This window comes from Microtus oregoni, unplaced genomic scaffold (genome assembly GCF_018167655.1).
Source record: "Microtus oregoni isolate MIOR12 unplaced genomic scaffold, Mior012 000020F_ref0000438, whole genome shotgun sequence".
NCBI classification, from domain to species: Eukaryota; Metazoa; Chordata; class Mammalia; order Rodentia; family Cricetidae; genus Microtus; species Microtus oregoni.
The window spans coordinates 38361235-38382096 of NW_024543079.1; the positions used below are offsets into that span (position 1 = coordinate 38361235).

The window sequence follows — 20862 nt, forward strand, 5'->3', positions numbered from 1 at the left end:
ACAATTTATTAAAGATGAGAGCAAATTTACGTACACATAGGATGAATGTGGATGCTATTTTTATGTAAGAATTAGATATTTGGGGTGGGGAGAAGGCTTCATCAGTGAAGTGTTTTCCACGCAAGCATGAGGGGCCTGACTTTAAACCCTAGCACTCATGTAAAAGCCAGGAGTAGTGAAAGGCAACTATGTAATCCCAGTGCTGTGTGGAGGCTAAGCACCCCATCCCTGGGAATTGCTGACGGCACTGGTGAACCCCAAGTCCAGGAAAGACCCTGTCTCAATAAAGCAAGTGGAGAGTCTGGAGGAAGATGCTCAGTGTTAACCTCTGGCTTCCACACACATGTGCACATACACTCAAGTACACATGAACATGTACATGCACATATATGGCAAGAAGGAAGTGTTAGCCGACTACTTGACAGAGAAGGACATAAATCATCTTTCAGACTTTTCAGTGTTAACTGATATTTTGAGTCTGTCATCGTGTATACTGAATTTGCTACTTCACATAAAATATGGAGTAAAGTGATGCACTATGGTAAAAATATCTCACGTTCTAAGAGACTGAAACTTTTGCTGGACCTCACCTCACAGACAGAGTTAATAATATACTTTGAAGTCACTTAAGACTTAAGGCTGCTACCCTATTTGTCTAGCCTGCGTTTTAAGAGAACGATAAAGCAGACAACCTTCCTCACCCTGGATTTCCTATGTAACCAACATTTACAGCCTATGGTAATGCATAGATGAAATATTGAGTTATTTATTCTTCTATGCCACTGATCCAGAGTAATCACCCATGTTCTAATACTCATCTGCTGAAAGCAGCAAAATAGAGGTTGAAAACAGTTTTAAAAAGGAATATCCATCATAAATGTCAAACACAACATCTGAATATTGCTGGATAAACAATGATGTTTGTAATACTGTTTGTTGTCTAGGTCAGTAAGAACCCGTTGGAGCCAGTGCCTTAATTCCTTATGAAACCTGGTTAAAGGTGTCTGTAAAGGTATCCCATTCCTTCCCATACAATGCTTTCTGTGCTGTTCAGTAAATATGAAACCCTTTATTAGGAAAAGACACACATTCACACTGATATATATACACACAGCAGATAGACAAACACACATGGAGAGAAACAAAAACCAGGACAGGGACAGATTGACAATACAGCTTTCCAGCAGGCACAGATTCGGACCCATCCAGCAAACAGTCAGAGGCAAAAGACACAGAGAGCAAGAAGCAGAGAATTCAAATCAGGGCTCGCTCCAAGAGGAAGTGCTTTTATTTCTTTTCTTAATATATCACCAGCACATTGTTGGTGACTCAGAGTTCATCACTAATGTGTTAAATTCACGAAACATAATACAAAATGACAAAAATATGCTTAGGATCATTTCAGAAATAATTAGAATTTCTTTTTACTAATCCCAAGCTATAATTTACTGATTATTTGTCTTCTGAGACTCAAGTTGCAACTTAAACAATAATTTTCAAAATCAAACATCTTAGGACAATACAATCTAAAGAAAGAATAATTTAATATTTGTAAACAGAGAAATGATAAAGGAAATCATTGCATATTAAAAGTGGCTTATGGGGGCTAGAGAGATGGTTCAGCAGTTAAGATCACTGGCTGCTCTTTCAGAGGACCCAAGTTCAATTCCCAGCACCCACATGGCAGCTCACAACTGTCTGTACTGCCTGTTTCAAAAGACCTGACACCCTCACACAGATATACATGCAGGCAAAATGCCAATGTACATAAAATAAAAATAAAAATATTTTTTAAAAAGTAGTTTGTGTTATCATGATTCTATTATGTTTCTAGAAGAACAGAAAATTTAGTTTGCAAAGCAGAAACTCTGTACTTGGGAATATGACGGCCTCATCTCAGCCCAGGTATTTCAGGTGGTGTTTGTGGGCATAGTGTAGTGTGACAACCTACATAGAGACAAACGCACAGATTGTGTGTTCACAACCAAAGCTACACTGAAGCCGCAGGCATACCTGGAGCTGCCAACACCTCAGATTCACTGCACATTAGATTTTGAATTAGTTTTTGATCATTGCATATTCAGAAGCTGCTAAGAGTTGCCATAGGAGTATACAGCAGGTGACAACTAGTGTTCAGCGGGTCCACCCACCAGACAAATGACTCTGTGATGGGAAGTCCCACCTGGAAAGGCCATGGAGTCACTGACCGTAAATGACCAGCTGCTCTTGTTGGTAATTTCTCTCACACGCCTCTTCATTTCTTCCCTGAGAACTGCATTCCTTCCCTAACAACAGCTACGGGTATTATTCTCACTGCTTATGTGTTTATTTCATGAGTATATTCCATCTTCGGGCACACATATAGCTGTGGATGGTCAGGAAGATAAGTTCTGCTTAACTGTATAATTTTGATGACTAGAAATAACACTAGGAGATTTTTCATTATTCAGACTGACATAGGAAAGTAATAGTACTTTCAGTCACCAAGACAATTAATTTCAGGCTTAGGAAAAAGTTCAAAGCAAATCGGTTGGTTGCCCCTGGAGACAAATATATGAGGTTATTGTCCCAGGTGTTTGTTGCTGATTCAAGGTCCGGCTTGAGGCAACTTTAGTAGACATAACTCTCATGCAGAGGTGACTTTCTGCGTGTACTCCCTGCCACTCAAGGCCCAGCTAACCAATCGTTCTTGTTATTTTCTGTATGGGAACCCTCACCAACTGAGAGCTACGTGCTTGGCCAAGTGTCACTCACTGGCCAGTCCATGGGACCTCCCTAGCCTGAGAAAAACTGTGTGACTTGTCTTGTTTGATGAGACTGGATTGGTCCTGAAAATGTCACACATGATTGTCCAGAGTTTGGCTGTGAAAGGAAGGCCGTAGAGCTAGAGATGTGGAGTCTGCGCAGAGCTAACTGGGGAGGCTGCTGTGTAGACAATGGGGAGCAGTGTTGAGCTAATTAGCGAGGTGTGTAGAGCTATGTAGAGGAGCAGAGAGATTTTTCAGAGAGGACTTTTTTCAAGATGAAGAGAAAGTCACCATCAAAAAGTGTCTGTTTCTTTATTTACTCCTCAGATAGAAAAGTCTAGCACTGCCTCATTTGTGGATTTTTTTTTTTTGCATACCCTGATGCTAACTGAAGGCTGGTTTCCCTAGTTAGCAATAAGAAACCTTGCTGTGGTGTGTGTGTGTGTGTAGGGGGAGCAGGCAGCACCACCTTCAGTTACCATCCCACCAGCAGTTGCAGCCTATAGTCCTGCGGTTTGAGAAGCTGGGCTCTAGGCTAATCCAGGGTTGGGATTAAGAGTCCAGATTCCTCCCTATTTCTTTATTCAATGAATCTCTTTATGAAATCTGCTGATTGAGCCCCTTGTTTTGATTTTTGCTGCTGAAGTAAGCAGAATTATGTCATTATCAGATATAAAACTAGTCAATGTCTCTTTCAGAAAAAGAAAAAAGACTGCAATGTTTAAGACCTGGCCTGCTGAGTGTCCTCCTCTGTACTCCCTGCAAATGGCTGACCTCTCTTACTAAATTCAACAGCAATTACACTAATAAAATCACTGTCTTGCTCCACATTCTTGGCAAAGAAAAGGGTGACTTCGTCGGAAGGGGCACTGTGAAGAAATGTGTGTAGTTAGCAGGTGGTGGTCTCCAGTGTTCCCCAGGATGACTCTCTCCCAGCAAGGGGAGGTGGCAGACACAGCTGATGTTTGGGGGATCTGTGGCTAGTTCCTCATGCTACCTACCATTCCAAAGTCATACAGACTGGGTGGCTTAAATAACAGATGGATTCTCTCATAGTCCTGAGGACTGCAGTCCTAAAAGGTATCAGCAGGGACACCTTTCCAGAAGGGACTTCCTACTGAAGACTCTAGAGAAGACTTTGCTCTTGCCTCTTCCTTGCTTCTGGATGTTTCCAGAAGCCCTCAGCTATCACATGACTGTCGCAGTACAATGGCAATCTGACCACCATCTTTCCTCTCTGTTGTGTCTGTTTTCTCTGAAACACTAGCCACTGAACTAAGGGCCCGCCTCAGTCTAGAATGGCTTCATATTAACTGCTTACATCTGTAGAAGACCTTGTTTCCAGTTAAGGTCCTCTTGAGGGGTGGCAGGCATTAGGACTAAAGGTCCTATGTATGTGGGGTACACGTCCACCCTCAGCACAGGTTTATTATACCCCCCAGGAAAGTGTTTGGGATAAAGCTAGGGATTGCTCTTAAGAACCTTTCCAAATTCATTCTAGCGCCAGTTTTGCAATTTAAAGACAATTTATAAAGCAGGTGGAAGGAGTGGAATACGTTCAGTGTCTTAGTCCACGGTGGGATCTTATTGTCAATGATGGTAGGCATCTTAGTTCATTTCCCCCCTTTTTGTCTGGATTGCAGTGCTTGAGTAACAACACTACAGCCTTAGTGAACAATACCATTTCCACCCATGCCCGTATGCATCTACAGCAGCAGCTCACTGTCGTAACTCAGGAAGTTGAGCTAATGAAGCAACCACCACCCGGAGTGGAACCAGTTGCCACGTGAAGGAGAAGTGCACTCTGGGACTTCCAGCATCTTCAAGCCGTTGTACCACTTTTTCACCCAGTACACATAACTGCAAGGGGGCAGGAAGTCCAGCCTGCCACTAGGCTCCGAGGTGGCCAATTCACTATTGTCAGCCTCAGACGCCAACTTTTCTTCTGTGACCTGTCCATCATCTTGTCCATGGTACAGGCAGGTGCCGGGGCTGCTTCAAGGTGCTCCCCCTAGTGGAGTTGGGATTCCAGCTGGTTCGGTCTGTAAGGATGCTTTTAGCGTCGATGAAACTTCATCTGAAATCACGTCCATCCTCTGTCGTCTCACATAGTAGGAAGCCCAGAGGCAGGAAAGACTCCACGTCCATCCCTGCTGGGAGCCTATCTCCATGTTCTTGGCTCTACTCACCAGGACATTGTGTCCTTTCCTGGCTTCCTTTGTTGCTAAAAAGATGGCTTTCAGCAGCAGCTGTGATGAGATATTTCCTCTCATTGGTGGAAAAGAAAAAGGCCATTCAGAAAGAAAATTCCTTCAGGGGCTGGAGAGGTGGCTCGGTGGTTAAGAGCACTGACTACTCTTCCAGAGGACCCCAGTTCAGGTGAGCACACATGGAGGCTTACAACTTTCTGTAACTCCAGTTCCAAGGAAATTGATACCTTCTTCTGACTGCTATGGGCACACACGTGGAGTACAGTCATACACACAGGCAGAATATCCATACACATGCAAAAAATAATAAAAGTTATTTTAAGGATATTTATTTTAAAATGATTTTCCTCACTTTCCCTAAGACTCTCCCTGTAGAGATGCAGCGGCCGTCTAGGAATGCCATTCATTCGCAGCTGCTCTAGCCTGAGTTTCAGCTGATAGTGACTCACAGTGCTTGCCTTTGGTGTCTGGAGGGTGCCAGGTGAGTTGTCTTCCACGGAGACACAACAACTGCCATCAGAAAGTATCATAGCCTTGATGAGCTAAACCATAAAAGTTCGGGGATGACAACATACAGATCTAGTGAGTAGGCAGCCAGACATAAGCCAAAGAGATGTCACACAAGAAAGCACCCATGGCCACGCCTTGATTTCACGCTTCTAGTTTTCAGAGCTATAAAAGAATATCTTCCTGGTAACTTAATAATAATATTATTATTACTTTTACTTTTATTATTTATGAGACAGGGTCTCACTGTGTGCCCTAGCTGGCCTGGAACTCGCTATGGAGAACAGGTTGATCTCAAACCCACAGAAATCCACTTTCCTCTGCCTCCCAAGTACTGGGATTAAAGGTGTGCATCATACTGACCAGTTTTTTTGTTCTTAAGGTTGTGTGTGTGTGCCTGTGAAATTCAGAAGGGGCCATCAGATCCTCCGGAGGTAGAGTTACAGGCATCATAGGCTGCCTGATATGGGTGCAAGAAACTGAATTCCAATCCTCTGAAGGAGCAGTGAGTGCTGTTTCTTCAACCCCGAACTTATCAGTGCAAGAATTTAGGGGCTCATTCCTGTATCCTCCAGCCACGGAGGGAACATAGCAATCCCGTTTGAAGATGGAGTGTGTGGAGCAGCTCAGTGGCCAACTTTGCACAGCTATGTGTATCCCACGAATAGAAAGACACAAAGGCAAGCTATTTATTCTACAAGTGTACCCATGGTGGCTGTGAGTCCTACCATAGGGTAGAGCCCACTTTCTCCCAAAGGGGACTCTGGGAAGTTTTGTTGGGGAACATTATTTTAAGGTGTGTTTCTTTTGTTTATGCTGCATTTGTTTAACTCTGCGAAGCTGTGATTCTTTGCCTGTTTAAAACACCTGATGGTCTATTAAAGAGCTGAACAGCCAATAGCGAGGCAGGAGAGATAAATAGGAGGGGCTATCAGGCAGAGAGGATAAATATGAGGAGAAATCTGGGAGAAAAAAGAATCCAGGAAGGAGAGAGGAAGGAGGATGACCTCAGGAACCAGTTACACAGCCAGACACAGAACAAGAAGGAAAGAAATGACATACAGTAATAGGAAAGATAAAAGCCCTGAGGTAAAAAAAAATAGATGGAATAACTTAAGAAAAACTGGCAAGAGATAAGCCAAGCTAAGGTCGGGCATTCATAACTAAGAATAAGACTCCATGTGTGATTTATTTGGGAGCTGGGTGATGGGTCCCCAAAAGCCAAAAGAGTAAAAGAGCCAAAACAACCAACAACAAAGTTTCTTTGAGATAAGGAACTAGATGTCTAAGGCCTTACTTTTCATTAGGAGAGGGTCAAACCCACTTGGCATCAATCGGACGCTCCTGTGTAGTAATAAGAGCGGCGGGGCTGCGTTCCCAGCACCCCAGCCGCCTGCTTGGCTAGCTTATGCCCGAAATAACAACACACAAACTGTATTCATTTAAACACTGCTTGGCCCATTTCCATCTAGCCTCTTCTAGGCTAACTCTCGCACCTGGACTAGCCCATTTCTTATCATCTGTGTAGCACCGGTCTTACCGGGAAGATTCTAGCCTACGTCCATCCTGGGTCAGAGCTTCATCGCGTGCATCTTCCTGGGAGCGGGGAGCATGGCGTCTCTCTGAGGCGTCTGCTCCCGAGAGGAGAGCTGTGGAGTCTGAGCTCACTTCCTCTTCCTCCCAGCATTCTGTTCTGTTTACTCCACATACCTATGTTCTAACCAATAAAATGGGCCAAGGCAGTTCCTTTATTAGCCAATGACCTTCCTCCATCACTCCTGTTTGTGAGTCAGCTTCCATTCCCATGGCTCTGCTAATACTGGCTTTTGTTGGAAATCCTTATATCAGAAAGATGGGGCCTGTGTTTCTCATCAAATTTACTTTAAAGAGAACCATTTCAAGTGCCAGCTTCTCCATGAACTATCTGTGACCCTTCCAGGAAATGTCCCTTCTGCTGGAAACTTGAGTCATGGTGTCAGAAGTCCAATTACGTGGAGGCCACCGTGCTCTGAGAGGGGCTAAATCACGCAGAGGCCCCAAGGGTAGGCACCCCAATTGTTGGTCCGTCTTTAACTCAACTGAGCCCACAAGAGTGACCAATCACCCTTGGGTAACCAGAGCCTCAGGCATGGAGTCTTCCCAGCTCAGAAAGTGTTATGGCTGGTGGACACCATACCCTAAGTGCTCTAGATCCAGGCTTCTTCAACGGGGTGATGACCTCATATGCAGCCATAAACTAAAGGTAGGGGTGCAAAATATTTGACACCAGCAGAAGGTTTCTGAGGTGGTAATGAACAAAAATGAATTCACAATCAAGCATGTGAGGAATCTGAGGGGTTTCTGACAGGGCTCACACGTGTTGCGTCATACATCAGTATAGCCTTGGTTCAGAACACACAACAGGTACGTTATGTATCACATATAAGATAGAGTCGTACTACAAACCACCATTGGGTGCTGTCTGAAATACTATAGCACAGATTTGAGATCTTTGTATGTTGTGAAATGCAGTTATTTTACACTTTTTTCTGCCATTACAGAAGCATAATGATTTAATTATGGAAGCAAAGTCTTTTAATATTTTTCTACTCTTTTTTTTTTTTAATGATTCAGCGTGTACTCAGAAACAGTTTTCACGATCTGTCATTTTCTACTCTTAGTACCAGCTTAGTGTATCTTTGGATTGGATTGGGGTAGAATGCTCGATTTTATCATTTTCATCTTTCCCCCTTTTTCGTTTTTTGTGTGTGCATGGTTTCTATCTGTGTACACATTTTTGCACGTATGTGGCCATAGATATGTGTGGGTGGCCATGTACATGCACACAGAGAAGTCCAAGATTGATGCTGGAAGCATCCTTGATTATCTTCCACCTTACTCATTGAGGCAGGGACTCTCAATCAAACCCACAGATTGCCAAGTATGAGTAGTTGTCCTATTTAGCTTTATTTGTCAGCTTGGCAGAGGCTAGAGTCAATTGAAGGACTACCCACATTAGACAGAGCCTAGAGATAATTGAAGAACTCTGCACATCAGACTGGCCTGTGAGCACATCTGTGTGGGATTGTCTTGGTTGTTAGCTGATGCAGGGGGGTTAGGCCCTCCCCAATCAATCACTAATAAAGAAAATATTCTGCAGGCTAGCCTATAGACTGATTCCCTCTTCTGGGATATCCTCTGAGGATAACTGCACTGTCACATGTATATCCTCACCCAGAAACACACACACAGGGACTAAAAAGAGTAAAAATAGTTTTCTTTTTTTTTTTAAAGAATGGAAAAGGTTTAAGAAGCCCCACTCTAACTGAACTCTTGACCCACAGAATACATGATGATGTAGTAAGATAATAACTTAAAGTCACTGAGTTTGGGGCTACTTCATGTAGTAGTGAAAATAGATACTTAGAACACAAAATTATGCACTAATCCTCAGAGTCTGCGTACCCATTTTTCTTCTCTTCCTTTGTTGGCATCATTACTTTCTGTACCCTGACCAGGGGCCTTTTCTTCATGCATGTGAACTCGATGTGATCATACTGGCTTGGGTTTACGTCCTGATTGTGCCTGCAAGAGATTCTGAGCCGTAATCCCAAACACCACGGATGTGTGATCCAACTGCCACCACATATAATCTGTGTTTACAGCATGTAGGTTGCGTGGATGATAGATATTCAGTATTTATATACAACTTGTATGCATTTTTGCATGTTCATAGCCCTCTTTTACTGTTTTAATTTTACTTGTTTATAGAAAGCTCTGTTAAGTTTATTGGAATAGTCAAGACTGTAGCAGACTTAGGGAAATGTAATATTTTCTGACTATTATTTAATTGTTATTATTGTTTTGGAGGAAGGGTCTCATGTGTAGTCCAGGCTAGCCTAGCACTCACTATGTAAGCCAGACTGGCCTTGAACTCCTGCCTCAGCCTTCTAGGAGCTGAGAGTAAAGGTATGAGCCACCACACCTGGCTTGTTTGTGTTCTTGCAGCCCCTGTCCCTCTTTGGTGACGTATTTTCTCATCTTCACATATATTGTAATCTCCTCTGGTAAACATAAGCGTCAGCAGGACGGGATTTAGTGGTCTCATCATCCATTGCATCTTCAGGAAGCAGAGCAGGGCCAAGTCCTCAGTGGATACGCAGGCTGTCTTTGAACAAGCCCAGAGTTGGGAGGGCTCATCTTTCTAGCCCTGCCACGGGGACTTGGCCAAGCTGGGACAGTGGCTGGTGAAAAGGATGCATTCCAATCCCATCTCAGACTATAAACCCGTCAGGTTGATGGTGACCCTGGGATGGCATTTTGGGGTTTGGCATATTTTCCTTTTTGTTTGCTACTGTTGGACAGGTTACAATTTAAAAACAGAGATTTTTAAAAAGCTCACCCAAACTCCTACTTAACTTTCCACTGCTTGACAGCTCATGACCTCCTGACTGGTCGCACTGGTCTTCCTGGTGGACTGCTCCTCAGAGGTCCGAGACAGACAGTGGGGCAGGCTGCAGTCAGCCCTGTACTGGGGCCCGCCTTTTCTTAAAGCAGGGTCTGCTCAGGAAGCAGATGTGGCAGTGGTGTTGTTGGGACCCCCCCACCCCTTAGTGAGGAACAGGGCCTTTTTGGGGGGTGGAAGGCTGCCTACATCTTGTGGAGGAAATATTGGCATCTAAGACATGAAGGCAAAAATATTAAAAGCTACACACACTGACGTAACATTTTCAATGGCAAAGGACTGAAAATGGCCTTGCTGTCATCTCCAAATGACTAGATGAAAAAAACCATGCTAAATTCTCAAAGTAGACAATCAATATGGGATATGGCTATGAGAAGTGATAACCAATGTTATTAATAATAATTTTAAAAAGGTCAAAGGAAGCAATGACTATTATATTATCTATCATTAATTTATATTATTTTACTTTTAATTTTATTGTTATTAACATTAATAATGTATTTGTATTGTTTTATTTTTGTGCGTATGTGTGTTGTGTCTGTACACACAGAAAAGAGTGTTGGATCTCCTGGAACTGTACTTACAGGTAGTTGTGAGCCACCATGTGGGCGCTGCTAGGAATCTAACCTGGGTTCTCTGCACGAGCAGCTGTGATGCTAAGTAGGGAGCGTTACCCCAGTCCCTGGCATCGATCCCAGCGTCCCCAGATCTGGGAGTTGCGTTGGTCTGAACTCCAAATCCCAGCATGCCAAGTCCTGACCCCTCCCCTCAGTGAGTACTGGGTCACACAGGTGGAACACAGACATACTTGCAGAGATAACACATCAAATTCAATTAAATCAAAAACCAAAAATCATGAGCAATTGCTAAAACATCAGGGCCAACAAGATGGCTCAGTTGGTAAATGCACTTGCTGTCAGGAGGGGTGACCTGAAATTGATCCCTGGAGCACTATAGTCAAGGATCAAAGCGACTCTTACAAGTTGTCCTCCACAGGCGCGCTGTGGCATTCGCCACCCCTCTCACAGACGAATAAGTGAAAACTGTTGGAAATTTTAGCAAAATGAAATGTAACTGTTCTGATCGTAGTTTGAGACGGAGACACAAAGAATGATTTGAAGTGATTTGACAAACAAACCAGCTATACAACACTCATGCTTGATGACAACAAACGCTAGGACAAAACAAACAAACAGACAAAACATGAAAGGATCATTGTAACCAGCAGTACTGGCGATGCTTTTCTGGGAGATATTTCCAAGATATAAAATTATTACTGTTTTGTTTTGAGACAGGGTCTCATTGTGTATCCCTGGCTGACCTGGAACTGTGATATGGGTTCTAGGAACCAAACCCAGGTCCTCTGCAAAAGAAACAAGTATTCCTAATGGCTGAGCCATCTCTCCAGCCATAAATATACTAAAATTAATTTTTAAAAAGAAAGAAACAGATACTAGGTGCCTTCCACTTGAGGAACCAGCCACTACTGATAATGTCAATCCAAGTCTCACTAAATATCTGACTAGAACCTCAAAGGTAGATGGAAAAGAGAGGACAGAAGATCACAGTCACAGGTTCTGTAGAATAGCTCTCAGGAGGGGCTGGAGAGATGGCTCAGTGGTGCTCTTCCAAAGGTCCAGCACTCGGGAGGCAGAGGCAGGTGGATCTCTGTGAGTTCGAGACCAGCCTGGTCTACAGAGCTAGTTCCAGGACAGGCTGCAAAGCCACAGGGAAACCCTGTCTCGAAAAGCCAAAAAAAAAAAAAAACAAAAAAAACAAAACAAAGGTCCTGAGTTCAATTCCCAGCAACCACATGTGCTCACAACCATCTGTAATGAGATTTGGTGCCCTCTACTGGCCTGCAGGGATACATGCAGGCAGAACACTGAATACATAATAAAGAAAGAAAGAAAGAAAAGAAAAAGAAAGAAAGCTCTCAGGAAAACCCAGAGTGTGAGGAGGAAATTCTACAAGGATGCTCTAGGCCAGTCAGGACTACTGGGGAGGCTGAAAAATGCAGGCCCATTTCTACCTTGTCTGAAGGTTAGAGAGTTTGGAGATTTGACAAGCACAGTTGCCGTCCTAACTCAGGAGGTGATTACTTGGTTCTTTTAAAATTAAGAGAGCTCAATGCCACCCTGAACAGTAGTCAGGATATGCAAATGTGCTTCTGCTCCTTTCTTTTGTAACTATGAGGTCACCTGGGAAAGGGCTGTCTTCAGTCTCTGTGACTCGGTGGACTTGACATGGCACACCTCACTACCTAGGCAACAGAATATCTTAGAATTAACCTTTCATATCAAGTTAATAAAGTCTTTGTTACCTTCTCCTCCAGTTTACATTGGGTATAAAAGCTGTGGGGGGGAAACGCGGGTGATTTCAGGGCCTGAGTGATTCCTGAAATGTGCCCCCAATACTGTCTTATGTTTTCTGTCTTATTATTTATGTGTCTTCATATTTCTTTTATTTCTTCCCACGCCCCTACCGTGGTAAGAGGTGATTTTATCGAGGCTGGTCCTTGACAGGATACATAGTGAGACTGTCCCCCAAAAAATCAAAAAGCAAATAGAAAAAAGAAAAAAATAAACAATCCAATATTCTGCCTCTAACAAACTTCCAGGCCATTTGGTAGAAGATGAAATGTGAGAATTCCCTGCTACATATTAAAGTTTATCAATAAATTATACTATATGGACCTAATTCAAGCAAAGAAAAACCCCAAGTCGCTCAGAGAAATTTAAACAATGATTAAATGGCTGGAGGTATTGAGGAGTCATTGTTAATTTTCTGTTTTTTAATTGTATTATTTATGTATTCATATATGTATGCATTTACTTATTTGTGGGTGTGTGTATGGATGCACATGTACCACAGCATAGTGTGGGGTCAAAGGACAACTTGTAGAAGTTAATTCTCTTCTTCCACCACGTAGGTCCTGGGGATGGAAGTCAGGCTGTCAGTCCCCGTAGGTAACACCTTTACCAGCTGAGCCATCCCGCAGGCCCTGCTGTTAAATTTCCAGATAATGTTGAGTGCAGATAATGTTGAGGTCATGCTTTAGAGAAATGTTTTAGAAATACACAATGAAATACAGATAGAATGATGCCATGTCTAGGACCTCCTTCAAGTTGTCATGCCGAGGAAGGGGAGGAGGGACTGCAGGCAGGCTTTGACAGAGCTGGTGATAACACAAGGGGGTTCCTTATGCTATTCTAGCTGTGAATCTGCAGCACTTGGATCTGTCTTACCCAGAAAAACGGGTAAACGCATACACGTTGACAACTGGTCACACTGACTTAACAAAGACTGTAGCCTTAAGAGGACCAGGAAGCAGATTTCTGAAAGTAACGAGGGAGCATTGTTGCACTTTGGATCCAGAATGTCTACCCGAAAGCCCATGTGTTTGGAAGTACTGGGGAGAGGCAGGGCCTAATGGAAGATATTTGGCCCATGAGGGCATGTTATTGAAGTAGATTACAAGACACGGTCTTCTGCTGTCTTTACTCCCCGCCACGAGGTGAACAGTCTTTGCTCTGCCTCCTGTCATCATGATGATGTATCACCTCATCACGGCTCCAAAACAAGAGAGCCAGAGGATCACGGACTATTATCTGTGAACAAAAACAAACAAACAAACAAAAACAAAACCCTTTTCTCTATGAGTGGACCATCACAGCTAGTTTGCTACGGGTAGGCCCATATTTCCATATGGCAGGGCAGCCAAGCCATCAAGCCATAGGCCACATCTGAGATGGGTCGCTAACCTAACAAAAGGTCAGGATGTTTTTGTTCCTTTCTTTGTAATTTGGAGGATGCCTGATTGAGATGTGCAAACAGGTAGTTGTGGACATGACAAAAAGCCATTCACCTGGTTACCTAGGAGACAGAATGCTAATGTATTTCCCCTAAGTTAAGTTTTGGTATAAAGACTGTTTGGAGAATAAATGGAGAATTTCTTCAGGATGTGAACTCAGGATTTCATGAGGGACCACTGAGAAAGAATCTCCCTCCCGAGGAAACCGTGTGAGTAGTGTCTTTATTCCCGTCTCCTCCATGCCGGTCCAGAGAGGGAAGAATAGTTTATGTTGGGGCTTCAGACCCTGACAGCTACGGCAACACAAAGCTGACTAACACAGTAGAGAGAAGAGGAGGAAGGTTCTAAGGACAATCCACATGATGGAGCGAGACAGTCAGGCACCCAGACCAGTAAGTACCACAGGGACTGAAGCCAGGTGATTTCCTAAGTGGGAGGCAGCTTTGACGATGACAGATCTCAGTAGAGAAAAGTACTACTTAACACTGTTTGAGACCAGAGTTGCTATCGGACACCATCATGTTACCATCTAGAAACGAAGGCTCTGGATAATGTTTTAACGAGTCACATAACGACGGGAATAGCAGATCTTCAGGCCCTCGCCTGTGGTTGGAGAGCCTACCTCTGCTCCACGGGAAGGGTCTCGGCCTTTGTCTCGGGACAAACTCTCCTAGGGGCTTCACACTAGACTCATCACTAAACCAGGGACACTTAGTTCAGCTTCCTAGCAGCTGCCAGGACAAATGCAAAGGTTTATTTAGATGGGAAACAGGGAGCTGGCGTATTTTCTTGGTTTCTGTTTGATAAGAGTTTCATGTAGTCCAGGCCTGACTCAAACTGGCTATACAACCGAGATATGTAGAACCGTACTCAGTTTTATGCAGTGCCCGAAAATGAACTTAAGCCTTCGTACATGCTAGGTAATAACTCTTCCAAACGAGCTACGGGTCCAGCCCCCTTGTCTTGTTTGGGGCACAGTCCCACTGCATTATCCAGAGGGGTGTCCTCGAACTCACCATCCGCTTGTCCCATCCTCAAGAAATAGTTTTTAAATAAAAGCTATAAAAAGCAATATCAGTAGATTAATGCATATTTGGACTCTGTAACTCCTCTCAACCCATCTAGTTTTAAATTGGAATTGAAGTGGTTTCCCCCATCCCACCCAGTTCTCAGTGCTAGGGAGTTTTCCTGCTCCGTTCATCTAGAAGAAGACATCACCGCTTGGTTCTTCCGGCAGCGGCAACAGAAGAAAACCATGAAATGAAAGACAATTTGAGTATTCTAAACATGCCATGACCAGATGCCATCCTTCCTGATCTCCCATGTGACCAGCCTATAGAGAAACGAGTGAAACAATTGGAAACATTACCTCTCTCACTCTCTTGTCCCTCTATGTCCAACCTGGGCTGGAAGAGAGCTATCCCTTGCCAGAATGCGCTCTCCAGCTCAGGGAGAAGTCAGATGGGCAGAGAGGAGAACTCTTTCCACAGCCATAATACCAGGTCATGTTTTTGAGACATGTTTTCTCTAAAGTGAAGAAACTCTGGCAGAATCCATGATTGAATGTTGACTCCTTGGTCTAGTAGGATCCACTCGGGGTTCCTAGGCTCTCCTACAGCCCCCCCCCCTTCCAAGAAGGCTCACAGGGATGTTAGACTGTTCACAGACCTAGAACATGCTCAGCCAGAACAAGCGTGGCAACCTCAATGCAGAACAGTTGGCCTGTATCTCAGGCAGGCCCCATGAGCTCCTTCCCCACCTCAGCTCGCTCAAACTCACACAATCGTTCACACAACATTTTGAGATTCTGTGCTGTCTCCAGAGAGGAGAGCTGCAGCGGGACTTAGAGCAGAAAAAACGAGAAGAGCAATGGTGGTACAGCATTTGTATTCTGGCTTCCCTTCTGTGCCGGCCCGTGGGACAGAGCACAGCACATTGCTCTAGAAGCCCTGATGAACAGGCAACGTGTGTGGGAACACGACAAAGAGGAGAAATGGCCAATGACCATCGCAACTCTTGCCTACAGCTGTGTCGTTGGAGAAGAGAAATCAACCCAGATCTCAAATCTCAGTCCTCTGACTACCATGGCGTCCTTAGAATTCATAGGGAGACACAAAGATGGTGATTTTGGAAGTGTGGATGGCCTGGTAGGAGCGGACTAGGTATTCTGACATGTCAACGTCCACCTGCACAGTCTGAGGCCCTTTCAGGGTCTGTTTAAGGATGAGCTCCCCTGTCTGCCGGTCTGAGCGCTGTATTACGAAGTGGCCACGGCTGTTCCCACCCACAATTCTGAAGCGCAGGCTGTTGGGCCCAGACTGGCCAGGAACTGAGGCTGTGGCCATGCGGAAGAGCGTGGCGGGCGTCTTCAGGTTGGAAGGTAGAGAGAGGTAGTGGAAGGTGACGGTCTTGGGCATGTGGCGACACAGCCTGTTATCCATGGGACAGGGGCTTCGCTCGCACTGGCTGGAGCAGAAGTAAAATGGAGACGGTTAGGCTTGGGGAAACTCAAGAGGGGCTGCCCCCTCTGCCCTCCTGAAGAGGCCACACTCCTGTAGACTCTAGCATCTCTTTGGAAGCACAAAATGTCTGCGCTTCATGTGAGTTGACAGTTGTAGGAGAAATGGAATCTCAGAGAAGCTTCTCTGTCTCTCCTATTTCCTGTGTACGGTGAAACTATCCTCCCTCCCCATAAACTGCATGCCCAGCCGTGGCCATGGATCCATGCTCCGGATCTACTCACAAGAGAGATGTCTTCACGTAGCTTATGTTGCCGCTGGCCTCAGGGCACTCGGGTTTGACACACTGGAAACTTCCTCCAGTGTTAAAGCATGTGGTCCCTTGGGGGCACGTGTGCTGTGAGCTCACACACTCATCAACATCTGTATTTCAGGAGACACAATGAAGGCTGTGAATCTTCCTGCCTTTCCTGTCTCAATACAGCCACTTGAAACCCCAATACGCAATGGGATGGGAGACTCCACCAGGGATGAACTTTCCAAACACCCAACACTTACTCTGTGTGTCATGCATGTAGCGTGTATGTATGCGGAGACCAGAGGTTGACTATTTGGGTATTTTCCTCAATCACATATCCACACTGTTTTTTTAAGCGGGGTCTCTCACCGAACCTGAGATTCACTGGTTCCGCTAGGTCGGCTGGCTAGTGAGTGCCAGGAGCCCACCCCCTAAGAGCAAGAACCTATCAGGTATTCTGTTTTCTTTCAACATCTGAAACTGAGGTCCTGCAGATGTACTCTAGGACTCTGGGGGTGAAGCCCCTTCCCTGGGATGCTGTCTTCTTTTCCTGGGGTGTGACAAGTGGTAGGGGTTCGTGTCAACACCAAGTGAGTCGCCTGCCTGCTTCTCGGCCCTAAGTGCTTTTGAGTCTCCTTAATGCCATGGTTGTCCTCAGATCAGACTCAAACCTTTAGGGATGCCTGCCTCTCATACTAAAAGCAAACATCCCTGCTCAGTCGTTTTTAATCAGAGATCTCTGTGCCCAGTGAGTTTATCCGGCTGGAGGCTGTCCCTTCCCAAGCCCAAGGACTCCGATGTGGACTCATATGAGCCCTGTGAGAAGGAGATGGAACGGATGGTGGATGATAGATCAATGGGTAGGAGGGTTAGTGGAAGTATAGGTGGGTAGGTGTGATAATAGCTGTCTGGACATCTCCTATTCCCCTGCTGCCCACTCCTCTACATACATTGCAGTTCCATAAGATGTCACCAGAGAACCACCTCTCTCTTTATATTCCAAGTCAGTCTGTGACTTAGCCCCCAGCCCTTTCTCTTTGCCTTTTTCTCCAGTAATTCAGAGCCATTTTTTTGATGCCTGCTGGGTTCCCTTCACTGTGTCTCGTCCATGGAGGAGTCAGGCCTGGACATCCTCCCAGTGTGAGCCTGAGGCAGCCGCATTCTCCCCAGAGGTCCCCCGCAGCCCCAAGCCCCAATGGAGCTAAGTAAGAGGAGACTCTGCTTTCCCTTCAGGCCTGAACTGTGTACAGCAGCCCCAAATGATACATGGTTTGACTTACCTGTGGCCAACTGTAGCAGCTTGAAAATATTAAATAAAAATCTCTATAAACAGGTAATTCATTGGTTTTTTAAATATATTTTATTATAATATATTATAGTTATTTATCTTGTCATTAGTTGTTGTTTTTGCTTGCTCTGCCTACTTTATAAATCAAACTTCACGCTAGGTAGGTACTATAGGACAGAATCGTTGTGCAAGTAGGGTTAATACTGTTCAACTGGATTTGGGTATTGACCCATGGATGGAGGGAGGGGCTGCTGTATTCTGATTGTGTTAATATGGAGAACTGATGTATCTATGTTATTAATCTCTATGTTTGTCTTCAGAGGAGGTGTGGCAGCGGGAGGCCTCCTGTTGGTGTGCCCAGCCTCCACTAGATTTGTCTGCTGTCCATGAAGGGGACTGCAGCTTCAGCCTCTCCTTTCTATGCCCCACTTGTCCTGCAGACACTCCTTGCTGGTGAAGGGGCTATCTGCACCATTTCTGGAAACAGAGAACCCTCAGCCCTGTCATCCAGGGGGTCACAATGGATGGGTGGCCCTTGGGTAGAACCTGAGGTGTTTTGCATTTACACCCCACACTCCGATCTATTCTCTGTTCCTGGGAGACTGACTGGCCCGGCTGTCTGCCTAGGCTCTCAGGCCTTTTGGCCCCCAGGCCCTCTTGTTTTCAGGCCTCAGGTGTCTAGTGGGGCCTGCATATGGAGGCTGAGCAGCTGTGGTCTCTGTTTTCAGCCTGGGGGCAGTCTGGTGGTAGATGTACACTCCAGCCACAACTGTGGTCAGGCTCCTCTGAGGCCGGCCCCTACCCCTTGCCTGTCACTGGTGGCTCTGTCTCTCTGTTGTCCTAGCTAGCCACCACACATGGCCAGTGCTGTAGAGCCTGGCCGTGCTGAGGTACAGCACCTATAGTCAGAGGACACTAGTGGGTGGACACACAGGGCCATGAAGCCTCCTAGGTCCCTTCAGATTCCAGTAGAGTGGACTCTGGCTGGCTTTTTGGCCTTTGGGTTCAGGTCTGGCTGAAGGTATTGCTGAATAAGAGGAAGTGACCTTCCCCAGAAATGTCACTCACATGAGGTCAGAAGAGGCTGGCTGGTTAAACAGCTAATTTGTATAGAAGATATATAACCTGATCTTTGAGAGTTCTCTTTATTAACTTCTTTTTCAAGATTGAATGTGTACCCGGCTTTGATTCTTTTAGCCTAATCACTCCCGAATGGGAATCGGGTGAGAGCAGGGGTGACCTCTAGCCTGGTGGTCACCCGCCTCTGCTGCGGTCTCACTCACCCTCACAGGTCTTGCCGTCAGCCAGGACCCCGTATCCACTGGGGCAGGCACAGCGGAAGGAGCCAGCGGTGTTCACGCAGGTATGCAAGCAGAGCCGGGGGCGTCCCTCCTGCCCATAGATCTCACACTCGTTCACATCTGGGGACAAAAGTGCCCTTGATTCCAGGAGGCTGTGCGGTCTCCATCAACTAGACTTGTTGGCAGCTGTGCCTAAACAGCTGGATGAAGCGACAAGCTACACCTACAGAGGAGCATCTGGGATGCTCCTCTTCCCCCAGTCTAGGGCCAAGAGAGCTGAAGGGAGGATTGGGAGGAGCTGATGTGGGCGACCCTAGGAGGGCTCCTCAGTCTGACTTGGGAAATGTTACAAAGTCTAGCAAGTCAGGTACCCCACTGGGAGAGGAAAACCAGATTCAGACACCTAGCTTAGCCCTCCTCATTTTCAGCAATGGAGAATGAGGTAAGAGGGACCCTGCAGCCTGGGTGTGCTCAGCATTTGGGAGGTTGAAGCATGGATCTCCATTTGAGGCCAGTCTGGGCTGTACATTGAGACTCCTCTTTAGGAGGCGGTGGGGAGTAGTTTTACTTCTAATGCTGTGAAATGAACCTCTTAGCATTAACTGGCCAGATCTCAGGATGGAACTGTTGTCTAGCTGTTATCAAAAGCGGAATCTAGAGTTAGTTAAACTGAGGAGGTGACTAGGGAATGAATCTCAGGTTGTGCCCACAACCATGGCTCTGTCTGCCATAAATGTTCCCAGCAACTCGCTGGCCACACCCCCCAGAGGCGGGGAGGAGGCTGTGGACACTTGTAGGCAAAAGGCTCCTCCAGGCTATCACCCCCTGACTGTCTTCTTCCTCCCCTACCTGCTCCAGTGTTACTGAAGATGGCCTTGAACTTTTGACCCTCTTGCCTCCTTATCTCAAGTGTTGCAACGGCACTCCAAGTTTAAGCGGTGATGAGTTTGCACTAAGGGTCTTGTGCATGCTAGGCAAGTGCTCTAGAGACTGAATGCAAATCCCCAGCACTCTATCTGCTGTCTATACTGTCTCAGAGAAGGCCCTGGGAGCCAGCCGTGGGAAGATAAGCGTGTACACTGGGAGGAGACCCAAGATGGGCTCGCAGCCACGTCTTTCTCCAGAATCCCCCTGAAGTCTACCCGTTAATTTCATTCATCTTGGCAACCCTTACTAAAGGCAAATCACAGATATTTCTGAGACCATGCCCAGGGAGAACCTCGCCCCATCTCGCACTCCGCCCCAGGACTGCAGAGGGGACCGTTTGTTCCCAGGGTCACGTCCTCAAGTCTCCTCCCGTGGTCCCCGCTCCCCCGCGGAGCCCAATCCTACCCAGGCAGACCGCGTCGCTGCCCAGGGTGCCGCTCAAATGGAATCCCGCCTCACAGCTGCAATGCTGCTCCTGCCCCACCTGCGTGCACTGCGGCGGGTGACTGAAGGCGGAGTCGCTGTGCATGCCGCCTTCCGGGGCCCCGGGGTCGCTGATCACGCCATCCGCTGGGGCCTCTGCGGGAAGAAGACACACTCAGCGCCTGACCCGCCCCACCCCTCCAGCACCTGCTGTGCTCCCTCCCAATGTGTACTCCACAGAAGGGAAAGAATGACAAGTGAAAAGTTCTGAGTTCAATTCCCAGCAACCATTACTTTACCAACCATCAGTAATGAGATCTGGTGCCCTCTTGAGGAGGAAACCTCATCAGCTTAGACCATGAAACCCAATTATGGACAAGTTCAACAGAACCGCCATATACAGGCTGCCCACGCATGCTTCAGCATTGCCAGGGCATAAAACTC

General features: G+C 45.9%; 1 protein-coding gene across 1 annotated transcript in view; it reads right to left on the minus strand.

Moving 5' to 3' along the window:
- Positions 1–15607: 15607 nt before the first annotated feature.
- Fbln7 (fibulin 7) overlaps positions 15608–20862 on the minus strand; it is a 42026-nt gene continuing 36771 nt past the window's right edge. Inside the window, exons 8-11 of the mRNA XM_041670169.1 lie at positions 20401–20574; positions 19051–19188; positions 16466–16604; positions 15608–16188 (exon numbers count right to left, since the gene is read on the minus strand). Coding sequence (XP_041526103.1) covers positions 15816–16188; positions 16466–16604; positions 19051–19188; positions 20401–20574 — 824 coding nt within the window. The 3' untranslated portion in view covers positions 15608–15815. The remainder of the gene's footprint in view (positions 16189–16465; positions 16605–19050; positions 19189–20400; positions 20575–20862) is intronic.